The sequence below is a fragment of the Taudactylus pleione genome, unplaced genomic scaffold (genome assembly GCF_031769625.1).
Source record: "Taudactylus pleione unplaced genomic scaffold, aTauple2 ptg000037l, whole genome shotgun sequence".
In the NCBI taxonomy this organism is placed as follows: domain Eukaryota; kingdom Metazoa; phylum Chordata; class Amphibia; order Anura; family Myobatrachidae; genus Taudactylus; species Taudactylus pleione.
Genome location: NW_028284439.1, coordinates 17,574,521 through 17,588,465, shown reverse-complemented (window position 1 = coordinate 17,588,465; position 13,945 = coordinate 17,574,521). Strand labels below are relative to the sequence as shown.

The following is a 13,945-nucleotide window of genomic DNA, read 5'->3' as shown; positions in this document are numbered from 1 at the left end:
ACTGCCCCATGTAATGTTAATCGCTAACAGCAGGTTTTCCCAAACTCTGTCCTCATGACACCTTAACAGTCCAGGTTTTAATGGTATCCAGGCTTCTTCACAGATGGTTAAAGCAAACAGACTGAGGCTCTAATGAACTCACCTGTGCTTATTCATGTGTAGCCATAAGTTCTGGAATGTTCGGGTGCCTTGAGGACAGAGTTTAAGAAACACTGGCTTACAGGATTTCCACCTTTATCCCTCTGTAGGTTATAATATAGAAAACAAAAAGTATGTGAGTATGAGAAGACTTTTTACTCCAGATATGCTGTATTCTATTTTCAGCTGTGTAAGGTGTCAGCTGTGTAGGAGAACTTCAGTTGCAGATTATTTAGTGTGCAAAAGAACATATGCAGGCTTATTTCACAATAAAAGTATCGTTCTTTATGTTAACACTCAACAGTAGTTTGGTAAAGTTTTCAACAGTCAGGCACTTCTGGAGACCATAAACGGCAGCTTTTATGGCAGGTCCCAGCAGTCCGAAAATATAGCCCAGGTGTGGCCTTTATTTTACACGTGCAAGTCCTAAATTAAAATACAGATGCTTTTTATTATTGATCTGTCATGTACCAGCAGCTGAATGGTCCCACGATTTAACCCCAGATGATTTAAATGCAATTGCTGAATATATTGATAAATGTAATTTGAATAGGCAGCATCCTGCAGCTTTTGCTTTGTTGCAGAGCTTTTGCAGTTCTTGCAAGCAATTCAGTTTTCAGTCATTTGAAAGGACAAGTATTTCTGTCTGAGCCCACTGATCCGTGCTCTCTGTAGCTCATTGCCAGCATGTATTGTCCTCTGAAAGGGGACCCCAGCCTGGTTGATCCTCCCCTCTGCCTGAACTGATTCACATGCTTTAGCACAGTCCACACTCACACCAGCTGCGGACCGGTCCAGCCTAATGATGGCCAGTTCTGCAGAAGCGCACTACCAGCACTCCTCCCAAATGGGATGGGGGGGGGGGGGGTGGCTCAGGGGGCAACACAGTTGGTGTAATGAATAGCATTACTGCCCCACAGGACTGATGTCTTTGGTTCGATTCCCACCAGGCTCTAACTATGTGATTTGTATGTTTTCTTCCTGTGTGTGCGTTGGTTTATTCTATGTACTCCGGTTCCCCCCCCACACAATCCAAAAATCTACTGGTAGGTTAATTGGCTCCCAACAAAAATGAACCCTAGTGAGTGTATATGTCCATGTCATAAGGAATATAAATTGTAAGCTCCAATGGAGCAGTGATGGATGTGAATGGACAAAAATTCTCTGTAAAGTGCTGTGGAATATGTGTGTGCTGTATAAAGAACTATAAATAAAATGTTTATGCAACACAGGGCTCTCATCACTGCAATGCCAGTTGTGTTGATTATGGCTTGTTAGTAAAGGGATGCATCTGTGTCTGTGCATTGGGCTTTGCCACAGTCTTTCACAACCCAGTTTCCCGGTTCCAAGATCGCCTGTAGTTGATACTTGGTAAGATAAGTGTGGCACAATAAATAATATAAATTTCCTTTGGAAAGGATAAATTTAACTGATTATTAGCAGGAGAGACACAGGGAAGAATTCAATTAGTTGTGGGACTTGATGCTGGCTTTTAGCTCCCGGGTTGAGTGTCCGGAGCTATTCAGTTATATCCCACAGTAAGGGTTAAGTGCCTAGAGCATACTTGCCTACTGTCCCGGGACTGTCGGGAGCCTCCCGAAAATTGGGTGCCGTTCCCGACACCCCGCAAGAGGAGGCAAGTCTCCCGCATCGTCCGCTGCAAGCCGCAACCTCCCCCGCGACCGAATGTAGAAGTGGGCGGTTCGGGTGGCAATGACTCGATTTGCGCTAAATCGTGTCATCGTAACCCGTCCCCTGCTTTGTAATGCTGGTAATATCGGCATTATAAAGTGAGGGGTGGGGCCAAGATGACGCAGATGCGCCCCCGCTTCGCCCATTACAGCCGCCCGCACCCTCCCTGCTGGACCGACCTGGCAGCCCCCTCCCGGAAGGGGCTGCCAGACAGTCGGCATGTATGGCCTAGAGTTATGCAATTGCGTGCAGTAAGCCTGTGACTAACCCTGAGGGTGCACTTAACGTGTATTTCTGCGAGCACCTTCCTGAGGGCAGTAATTGAATAACTCTGGGCTTGCCGGGAGCTAAAAGCCTGTGGTAAGTCCCCCCTAATGTTTACTTCATCATGTTCTATGCCACTCCCACACAGTCTGTTAATTTTAAAGAAATTGTCATTTTGTAGTATTCAGCAACTGTGGTAGTTGTATAATCGTTGTTCAGTGTGTGTGCGACATTTCTTGCTTACTTGCGCTTTTAGGGGCTAATTCAGCATTGCTGAACAGTGATTCCCGATTTTCGGATATCTGTGCACGCACAAGACCCTGTTCTGCGAATGTGCAGAACTGGTCCTGCGTGATCCCACTCAGCCCCTGCTCTGCCTCTGCCTGATTGGGCAGAGTTCCTAGTAACAGGGCGTGTCTGCCCTATTATTCTCTAGTGGCAAATACAGGGGCTGCGTCCACGGACGCAGTTTCCTGGCCTCGCAAGCTGGCTAGCCTGAGTAAGCTGAGGCTTGCAGTTTATTATAGATTTTTTGATCATTAGAATTCTTGGTGCTTATAGTGTGCACCTGCTTCTCTCCCCCCTTCTTTTCTGCTGTAGAACTATAGGTCTCAGCATGTTAGCACCTATTGTCATGTTTAATATTAGGATGTGCAGCCCAGTCCCTCCTTTTTCCTGTGTGTGTATTTAAGGTACATTTTGAAAGTGAGACCCCCTTCTCTTGGGCTAGCACTCCTCCTTACCTGCCCCAGGTAATTTAAATTGGTATGGGTCCTTGCATTACAGTACACACATCTAATGGGCCCTATGAAAGGTAAGTCCTAAATAAATTAATTCGTGTTTTCGTATTAGGGATGTTAGGAACCCACCTTTTATAAGGTTCGCCGTGAAGTGGCAGGTGGGCAAACATCTTTGGGCAAACATGTACTAAGAAACCTTACATTTAAAACCATGTTAATTTATTCAGTTTATTATAGATTTTTTGATCCGCCTACTTCTCTCCCCCCTTCTTTTTTGCTGTAGAACTACAGGTCTCAGCATAGTAGCACCTATTATCATGTTTAATATTAGGATGTGTAGCCCAGCCCCTCCTTTTTTTCTTTAAAGGTGAGGCTTAATCAGCTTGCCGGTGGCCCAGTCGCAGTGTTGGGATCGGAAATATATCAGGGTGCTGTCATACAGCTCCTGCTGCATTGTGTTCAGCTTTGCAATTCCGTCCCAAGCTGATTCACCCCCTTATCTTTCATTTGTTGAAGAGTAGAGGTGCTGATATACAGCTTTTACATTTTATTAAGCGGAAAAGACCTACAGATGTGTCCCCATACACCTATAGGTTTTGCATCATGTGGCCGCAAGACTCCTGGCGTGATTCCTACACTGCATACCTTGTCGTAAATGGACTTTGTTCTTCAGGGTCCATCCTCAGGGATACCATGGGAGTAATGTGGTTGGAGAGATCCAGGCACCAAACAGTTACAGCTTTCAGCTCCCAGGATGCCTCTGGTACTCCTCCATATACTGTATGCCACAGGCCTTAAGTTGTTAGTTTGGTGCTTCAGGATTGAGACACACCTTTGTAACAGGAGAATGCTCAGGCAGTCCTAAACTTTTTTTTTATTTTAAGTTTTTTTTTTTTTTTTTTACTATGTTTTTGGGTTGGCAGTACTGAGCCTCTACCTCCGCTGGGCCGCAACAATAGTAACAGGGCTGGTGATTTCGGCGGGTCTCGGCTGAGCTTGCTAGCATCGATGCTGGGACCTGGACTGCAACCGGACGCATTTATAGGTCAGGTAAGGCGATTCCTCGCTTACGGAGAATCGCGTGTGGCAGTCCTTGCTTCTGGTGCAGGAGACGCACCGGAAACTGATTCAATCTGGGCCTGGTGCCTCCGCATCCTCACTAGACCCCTGGGGACTTATGGTCTGACGCCGGGGATCAGCAGCAGATGCTTCTGCCACAAGGCCAGCATACATGGCCGGTTGATGCAGCTTAGGGGGAGGTAGGCGCTCCCCCGCCAGCTCCGACCCCGGCGCAGTCTCTTCAAAGGTATTGCGCGTCTGGGTCGCTCCTCCTACCCGCCTCATGTATATGAGATGCTCACAGTCCACCATCTGTGCCCTGCTATAGATGTTGGTCTCAGGAGATTTTGGGTTAGTCTTCCTGTATACCTCTCCCATGGGCCAGGTATATAGTGCTCTATATCATACCAATTATAATTTTTTGAGTAGTTGATTCAGAACCCAGTGCAACTAAATTTGCATATGCATTGTATGTTACTGTTTGCTAGCTGCTGTGTTAATACTACCTTTATTTCTGACTGTCAGTTATAACTATCACTGGTTTTCTTCTCATCACTCTGTTACAGGTGTGTGCAGGGGCGTATCTATAATGGATGCGGGGCACACGGGCCCCTGGGTCCAGGGGGGTCCTGCACCGCACACCCTGTACCCATAGTATTACTTACCTCTCCAGAGTCCCCCGTCAGCGCGGGGGCCCGACGCTGTAAAATCTACTGGAAAATGGCCACCACAGCCATTTTCCCGTCGTTTGCGCAACACAGGGAAAATGGCCGCCACTTGACCTGCGCATACTCTATAGACTCTGGGCGCACTCTAGTGCCCAGAGTCTATAACTCCAGCGCTTGCTGCGCACATCTCAGTGCGCTGCCAGCCACCGGACGGAGAGGAGGGGGTCCGTGTCGGAGACTGCACATGGGCACCCTCCTCTCTAGAAACGCCCCTGGGTGTGTAGGTTTTCTCTTTATACTTCACATTTATTTGTTATTTGTGAAGGTTATTACATTGCATTGTTACCTTTTATAATTGATATGTCAAAAAGTAAAGGGAATCAGGATGGGGAGGCTGTAATAAATAACCACCTCACCAGTCCAGTATACCAATCCCTGTACAAGAGCCAGCTTGGGTGCCCACCTTGTCTTAGGTTGTGAAGCAGTTTTTGGATCTTATGACTACTCCCATACTGCCTCCTTTTATGGGGTACCCACAGCATGCTATGTTTGCACCTCCTGTACATCCTTCCTGGATGGATGCTTATGCCCACTCAAGTCAGAGTATGGCTCAATCAGCTGTTGCCAGCAGACCGGTAGTTACTAAGGCCTAAGAAAAGTTAACTTTTTATCGGCCTGTTCAGCATATGGATTCAGACGCATCATCAGAAGAATCAGATGATGCGCAGGGTTCTTCTCTAGGGTCTAGCTCGGGAGAGGAGGGCCATCTGTCCAAAGTGGATGTTCCTCTTTTGTGAGGCTGGTTAAATCCTAGATATTCAGGATGATGAACCAGCCCCTAGTAGGAAGGCTCCAGTGTTTAAACACCGGCAGGTGGGCAAAACAGAGTTTCCTAAATCTGAACAGCTCACGGAGCTTGTGGAAGAGGCATGGGGTAACCCGGATAACCGGTTTTATGTGAATAAAAGATTAAAATCATTGTATCCTTTTCTCAGCTTCTGAATATACCAAGTGGGAGGTACCTCCTACTGTGGATGCTCACATGATGCACTTAGTAAGAAATGCTACGTTGCCTATTCCGTCAGCATCTTCTCTTGGATTCTACAGATTGGAAAATTGAAACATAACTTAAGGCAATATTTTCCTCATATGGAGCTGTTACTCGTCCAGCTATGGCTGGAGCCTGGGTAGCCAAAGCTGTTGAAGAATGGACAGGTGCATTGGCAGACTCTCTACCTGATGCTACCAGAGAACAGATGATGTATATCTCCCACTTATGGGAAGAGGCCTATTAGGGAGAAGCTGCAAGAGATACTGGATTTTTAGCTTACAAGGCATCAGCAGCTTCAGTAGTGGCGCGCAGGGTTCTTTGGTTAAGATCCTGGAAAGCTGATACAGGATCAAAGAAGGCTCTGGAAACCTTACCTTTTTATGGAAATATACTTTTTGGAGCACGGTTAGATAAGATAATAGCTACTCTGGTGGCTTCAAAGTCTGCAGGTCTGCTTTCTACGAGTACAATAAAATCTAGGCAGTTTTCTTTTTGGTCCTTTTCGTCCTCAGGGACAAGCAAAGGAACAATCTTCCTCCAAGCCGTCTAGTTTCGCAGGACATCCAGGTGACAAACTAAGAGGTCTGGGTCGGCCAGACGTCCAGCTTTTAAGCCGGACGACAAACTCTTGGCTTGATGGGGCGGGCCTCTTCCTGGGGGATCCCAGGTTGGGAGGCTGACTTCAGTTTGCGGATTACTGCCATCAAACAACAGATGCCTGGGTCCGAGAAGTGGTCTCTCAGGGGTATGCCATCACTTTCCGGAGGCATCCTCCCCAGAAGTTTTTTTGCACAGATCCTCAATCAGGTGCGGTCAAGGCCTTGACCCTTCAGGAGGCCATTCACTCCCTGTTGAAGGCAGGGGTACTAATCCTGGTTCCTGTGTTACAACATGGAAGGGGTGGTTATTCCAATCTATGTTTGGTTGAGAAACCCAATGGGTCTCATCGACCTATTCTAAGTCTAAAAACGCCCCCACAGGTTTATCCATGTACCCAAGTTCTGTATGGAAACTCTCCGGTCAATTATTTTAGCAATGGAGCCTGAGGATTTTATGGTTTACCTGGACATTCAGGATGCGTATCTGCATGTTCTTATAATGCCATCCCACCAACAGTTTTTACGGTTTGCTGTCCTACAACAACATTACCAATTTCAGGCACTGCTCTTTGGCCTTTCAAAGCCCCCTAGGGTATTTGCCAAGATAATGGCAGTCATGACAACCTATCTCAGGCGTCTGGGAGATCTGGACAATCTTCTGATATTGGCACAAACTTCAGTTGTTTTACAATACCATCTTCAACTGACCATAGCCTGTCTACAAAAGCACGGCTGGATCATCAATTGGAAGAAATCCTCTTTCTCCAACACAGCAGATGATACATCTGGGAGCACTTCTGGATTCTCAGGTACAAAGGCTGTTTCTACCAGAGGACAAGATTGCTGCCCTATCTTTGCGAGTAAACAAACTGCTACGCAAGCGAAGGTTATCCATTCTATCAGCAAAGCAGGTCCTGGGATCAGTGGTATCCACCTTCGACCTGGTGGGGTATGCTCAGTTTCATTCGAGGCCTCTGCAAAGATTGATTCTCTCTAGGTGGAACGTATAGGCTAATATGGTCCCAGATGGTCCTTCTCAGATGGTCCTTCTCGCTCCAGAGGTTCGTGTCTCCCTCCTGTGGTGGCTGAAAAAGGATCATCTGGGTAAAGGGCGCCCGTTTTGGATTCCAAATTGGGTGCTTCTCACCACGGATGCCAGTTTTCGCGGATGGGGGCAGTGACAGGTCATCACACCTTTCAGGGAAGATGGACAAATCAGGAAGGTCATCTGCCAATAAACATTCTGGAACTGCGAGCAGTATACAAACCACTGATCGTGGCACAGGACCTGCTCCAAGGCAAGCCGGTCCAGATCCAGTCCGACAATGCGACTACAGTGGCCTATCAAAATCATCAGGGAGGCACGCAAAGTCATGCAACCATGAAGGAAGTAACAAAGGTTCTGATTTGCGCAGAACGTCTTTTTCCGACCATCTCGTCAATATTCATACCAGGAGTCCTCAATTGGGAAGCAGACTTCCTAAATCGTCAGGACATACACGCCGTAGAGTGGTCTCTCCATCCGAGTGTGTTTCAGCTCCTGGTAAACAAATGGGGTCTACCAGACAGACCTCATGGAATCATGTCACAACCAAAAAGTCTCCAGGTCCAGAGACCCATCAGCAGCATTCGTGGATGCACTGGCAGTAAGATGGGACTTTAAGCTGGTGTATCTCTTTCCTCCAATTTCCCTCCTCCCAAGCGTCCTCACAAAATTCAAACAGGAAGGCGGAACAGTAATACTAGTGGCTCCGGCTTGGCCCCGACATTATTGGTTCACCGACATCCAGAATCTATCCATGGACAGTCCGTGTCCTCTTCCTGTATAGCAGGATCTGTTAACGCTGGGTCCCTGCTGGCATTCGGATTTACCTCATCTGACTTTGACAGCGTGGCTCTTGAATCTTCCATCTTAAGCGCCAAAGGTTTCTGAAGCTCTGTTATTCAAACGATGCTTAGGGCACGAAAGCCTGCCCACATCTATTACAGGGTTTGGCATTCTTTTGGTCAATGGTTTTCCCACAGAAAGTATGACCCTAAGGTGTTTAGGGTTTCCCGGGTACTGGCTTTTCTCCAGGCTGGGTTAGACCTTGGTCGCCGCCTGGTCACTTTGAGACTGCAGGTTTCTGCATTGTCAGTCTGGTTCCAGAGAAAGATTGCGTCATTACAAATGCAGTGTATAGTACACCATCTGGATTAGGTTCACGCTGTAACTGTGCGCGTCTATTGTAGGACCAAAACATCAGAGATATTTTTAATATGTTGGAATAAAGATTTTGACTTTTAAAGAATTGGAAGACTGGTAAGTTCACCCCTACACCATTATATTGTTATTGGATTATGGAGGATTCCCTTGCCAATTATCTGTGTAGCAGACCATCATTAAGGTTTATAGGTGTGTGTGTGTGTGTGTATATATATCACTCACACACACACACACACACACACACACACACACACACACTCAGGTGCATAAATATTGGGACATTGACAGAATTTATATATTTTGGCCTCTATTCACCACCACAATGGCTTTGAAATTAAACCAACAAGATGTGCTTTAACTGCATACTTTCAGATTTAATTTGAGGGTAATTACATCCAAATCACAGTGCACATGAACAATAACCAAAAGCATACTGCAAAAGCAACCAAAGAGTTTAAGGCTAAAAAGTGGAATCTTATGCAATGGCCAAGTCAATCCCCTGATCTGAATCCGATTGAGCATGCATTTCACTTGATGAAGACAAAACTGAAGGGAACATGCCCCAAGAACAAGCAGGAACTGTAGACATTTGCAGTAGAGGCCTGGCAGAGCATCACCAGGGATGAAACCCAGCGTCTGGTGATATCTATGCGTTCCAGACTTCAGGCTGTAATCACCTGCAAAGGATTAAAGTATTAAAAAGTGAAAGTTAGATTTAGGATTGTTTAGTTTGTCCCATCACTTTTGGCCCCTTAAAAAGTGGGAGGCACATATAGAAACCGTTGTAATTCCTACACCGTTCACCTGATTTGGATGTAATTACCCTCAAATTAAATCTGATAGTCTGCAGTTAAAGCACATCTTGTTTGTTTCATTTCAAAGCCATTGTGGTGGTGAATAGAGGCCAAAATATGAAAATTCTGTCAATGTCCCAATATTTATGCACCTGACTGTATATGTGTGTGTTATATATATATATCTCTATTATATAAAAAATATGAATATGGGTCCGTCCGACGTCACTCCGATGGACATGCTTGTGATTCTTTAATGTTCTGAAAAATAGCATGATGGTTTATCCAGTCATTGCAAGATGGCTTGCAGAGGTTTGCTACTTCCAGCCGAGTTTCTTTAGCTAGCTTGGAGGTGCACTCATATCTTTTTTTTTTTTTAGATTTTTGTCTAGCTTCTCAATATTTTTTAGCTGTGCATTATGGTGAGCAGAATAGTTGATATTGTATATTTTCGTTCTCTTTCAATACAACCCAACTCTGTGCAGTCTGTATCCAGAGTGCAGCTTTGTATCAAATTGAAGGCCAATGAAAATTAATTAAATATATTGCTAAAAGGCAAAAGCATTGTGTTCAGTGAAAGCAGCACAAGGCCACGTGCAGATCAGTAAATGAATCGCCTGATGTTTGAAGTTGGAAAATAATTTTATCTGTCATGAAAAAGTTCAGGGTTAGTGCTTCCGTTTGAAATTACAACAAATTCTAGATCAGAGGATACATTGTGTGTGTTTCCCATTTATTTATTTTTTTTGTTACCCATGAGGTAAGTTGGAATACACATAAATTCCCACCTGGAGTACACTCATGTGTCCTCGTACATCTGCCTCAATTCACCACGCAGCACAACTTGCCTAGCGTGATTGAGCTGGCAGGTCCTCTGCTAGCGTCTGTTTTTTTTTCATAAAAATAAATAAATAAATGTTACGATGCCCAAGTAGACTCTGCTGATTCATTTGATATGCGACACCTGTGTATATTTGTGCATCAGCTTCCGTATATGAACCAGAACGGAAATTGGATTGAAAAAAAAAAAGCTGTGGCTGATGCATTATAGCACTTTGTATACAGTTTCAGAGACTGTCGCACACAGAGATATAGAGATATATATATATATATATATATATATACACACACACACACACACACACACACACACACACACACACACACACACACGTGTTGCATATCAAAAGAATCGGCACAGTATACTGGTGTGCCCTAGTCAGATCGCAATGCATTTTCTGCAAAACAAAGTCAAGACAGTTGGTGTGAACAGAGTATCATGGGTCCTGGCACGCCAAGATGGGCTTTTTAGTGTGACTGCAGCAGAGCTGTATAAGGACACATACGGACACATCTGTACATGTCTTTTCTTGTGTGTTTTTTTTTTTTGTTAAGTAAAATAATATGCATTGGTGATCACAAATTAGTATAATATACAGAATTATGAATGCAAATAAAGTATCAGTTCGGACATCACACTGTGACCTAGTGAAACTAATAATAGTGACACACTAAAAGGGTGTGATACAAAAATTTGACATTCAGAATGTCAGAAGTCTACACCGACATGGTATGTTGACAGTGCGTTTTACCGTTAATGCTTCATCTAACCCTAACTGCAGCCTCTATAATATCAGCTGTCGACATTCTGTCTGTCAACATTCACAATGCTGATGTGTTAAGATTCTGGATGGTGAACTTATACCTACTAGAAAGTGTATATGGATTCTATGTGAAAATGAGTGAAAGCTAGAGATAAGCAGGTTGCTCTGTGACAAGCAGACATATGTTGGGATATGGGACACTAACAGCATGAGAGATGGAACAGAAGTAGAAAGGAGAATGTAAGTGGCGGCAGAGCCACATGGAACTGAGCAGGTAAGCGGTGGTGTGCAATCAGAAGGGCTCAGAAAACATTTTCTGGTCCTCAATGAGCAATAGTTCCAGATATCTGTTCAGGGATGGGACTTTGACAGTGGTGAGACCATCTTCAATTATACATCGGCAAGGCAGGGCCTAGTAGAACCTTTTAATTAGGAATTTAGGGGCAAATTGGTGTCAGTAGAAACAAAAGCTGATTGACCTAAAACAAGGTTAGGAAAAGAAAATTTTAAACTAGAATTGCAAAGGAAAGGCCACAGTGTACATCACCCTCATTAGCACAAGCTGGCTCAGAGGCTGTATATTGTTTGCTGTAAATTATTTCCAGTTTATGATGATTATTTTTCTTGTGTAATATATTTTAAAGCTTTAGCACACTGTTAACTAGAGGGGGAGACTGTACAATATATCTTTGTGCAACCATATACTTCTGAGAAAGTTATTGGCATAGTTTAAAAAAAAAAAAAAAAATGTTGAGTTTAAAATAACTTTTACTTGTTTATGTTCTCTCTTCACAGACAACAATTATTTGGGATGCACACACAGGGGAAGCAAAACAGCAGTTTCCTTTCCATTCTGGTAAATATATTTTTCTAATTGTAAAAATATTAGAGTAGCAATACAGATGCTTCCTCAGTCGTCTTTGCTACAGTCGCGTCAAACAGGCGCGCCTGGTACTGTGAGACTCTACTAGCATCGGGAGTCTTATTTGCGCCCAGATTTCAGGGAGGGATTCTACTTCTCTCCAGCATTTGCTTTGGCTAAATTATTATTTTTTTTTTATCGTGCCCAATTAGATTTTTTTTTTTTTTTGCCGCGTAAAAAGTCCTTGTTAGCGTGCCTAAACCACAGACTTATCGCACACTTCTGCTTGCCACCTCTGGAGGGTGCGAGCAGAAATGTCTGCTCCCTTGGTTATTTATGTCCTAACAGCAACAATTCAATTGCTCCGTCGGGCGCCCATTACACCAGAGCCACGCTAAAATGAATTTAATTGCCCCTTTTAGTGTGGCATTTAGTTTAAAAAAAAAAAAAGTATATTTATCCGAAATGGGGTTATTCCCTACTGATTTGCAAATTAAGCAAATTCTTATGACCACTTAAGCCAACAGTCACTTAAAATCAACTTCAGGACTCCTGCTCTCTGCTACATAAGGATGTCCCTGCATTCTATTTCCTGCGGCTGTAGTCTGTGAAAGCCCAGCTGCCAACTACCACTGGAAGCCCTCTGGAATTTAAGTATCTTTTTTAATAAAATTACAAAATATACCACACACATTGTTTTAAAAAATATATATATTTTAAGTAGAGGCCAGTTTGTCACACGTCTGCATGAGCCAATCTTCAGATGCAACACCTCTTTCCGATCTATCCTATACAATAGATCATAGTGATGGTTTGATTTTTTTTATATGCTGTAAAATAAATTGGACATTTAAAATGGACATGGCTTGTACACAGGCTTTACCTGTATGTGTGTGTTTAGAATTACTATTTACAGCTGCCACTAAATTTTCCTTGCCAAACACATGGATATTTTTAGCTGAATGCATGATTTGCATAGAATGTTTGCATATTTATTTTGGAGGATGAATTTTTAATTGTTTTTATTTGTTGAAAAATTGATGTTATCTATTGCCTTGCCTTCTAGCACCAGCATTAGATGTGGACTGGCAAAGTAACAATACATTTGCATCATGTAGCACAGATATGTGCATTCATGTCTGCAAATTGGGACAAGACAGGCCAATAAAAACATTCCAGGGACACACAGTAAGTATAAGTGTTTTGTGTTTTAGTAAAAATGAAGTTGAGTATTTTGGTTCTAATAAACTGGCTAAAAATAGCAGTATGACTACAGCTGCGATTTAACGGTACATCATGCGCCGTACACAAGCATGATCCCGTGTATGATGGTGCCATGTGTTATTACATGTTGCATTTAAGAGCACCACGTTGTTCATTGCATCATCGCATCTGCCGTGCAGAACAGCAGATGGGACAATCTGGTAAGCGAAAGGTTGGGGATACACACAATAAGATGTGTAAGAAATATTTTTCTTATCCATGATGGAACGATATATCTTAGAATATGTACTCAGCTTAAGGGGCATATTTATCTTTAAATATGTGCAGGATTTTCACTGAATGCCGCCTGTAACTTTTCATTACAGTATCACACTGATTCCAGTTATTCGCCAGGACGGGCCCTTATCGTTTGGCTCCTGCCAAGAACAGAATAGCAAATTTGTGTGAAAATATTAATTTTCACGTTGCAGATTTATGTGAAAAGTTTCTCACATCCGCATTATAAATGCGGATTGTGATTAAAACTTATCACTTTTGTATTTGACTGTGCACTGAGGCATTTGAACCTACAGGATCACAAATAAAATATTACAAGCAAAATATACAGTACATATACAGTTGGGCAAAAAAGTATTTGGACAGCCACCGATTGTGCAAGTTGTTGCACTTTAAAAGATGAGAGAGGTCTGTAGTTTCCATCATAGGTACACTTGAACTGTGAGAGACAGCATCAGAACAAAAAATTTCAGAAATCGCATTGTATGATTTTTAAACAAATTATTTGTATATTCTTGTGGAAAATTAAATATTTGGACACCTACCAACCAGCAAGAATTCTGGCTTTCACAGACCTGTTACTTCTTCTTTAGGAAGCTTCATCTATCCTCCACTCGTTACCTGTATTAATGGCACCTATTTGAACTGGTTAACTGTATAACAGACACCTGTCCACATACTCAAGCAGTCAGACTGCAACCTCTCCACCATGGCCAAGACCAGAGAGCTGTCTAAGGACAACAGGGACCTGCACAAGGCTGGGATGAG

At 43.5% G+C, this 13,945-nt stretch overlaps 1 protein-coding gene across 9 annotated transcripts in view; it reads left to right on the top strand.

The window, feature by feature from the left end:
* TBL1XR1 (TBL1X/Y related 1) overlaps nt 1–13,945 on the top strand; it is a 205,127-nt gene that overhangs the window by 175,434 nt on the left and 15,748 nt on the right. For all 9 annotated transcript variants that reach the window (XM_088452418.1, XM_088452424.1, XM_088452417.1 and 6 more), the window contains 2 exons: nt 11,611–11,671; nt 12,744–12,865. In XM_088452418.1, the coding sequence (XP_088308544.1) occupies nt 11,611–11,671; nt 12,744–12,865 (183 nt within the window). The remainder of the gene's footprint in view (nt 1–11,610; nt 11,672–12,743; nt 12,866–13,945) is intronic.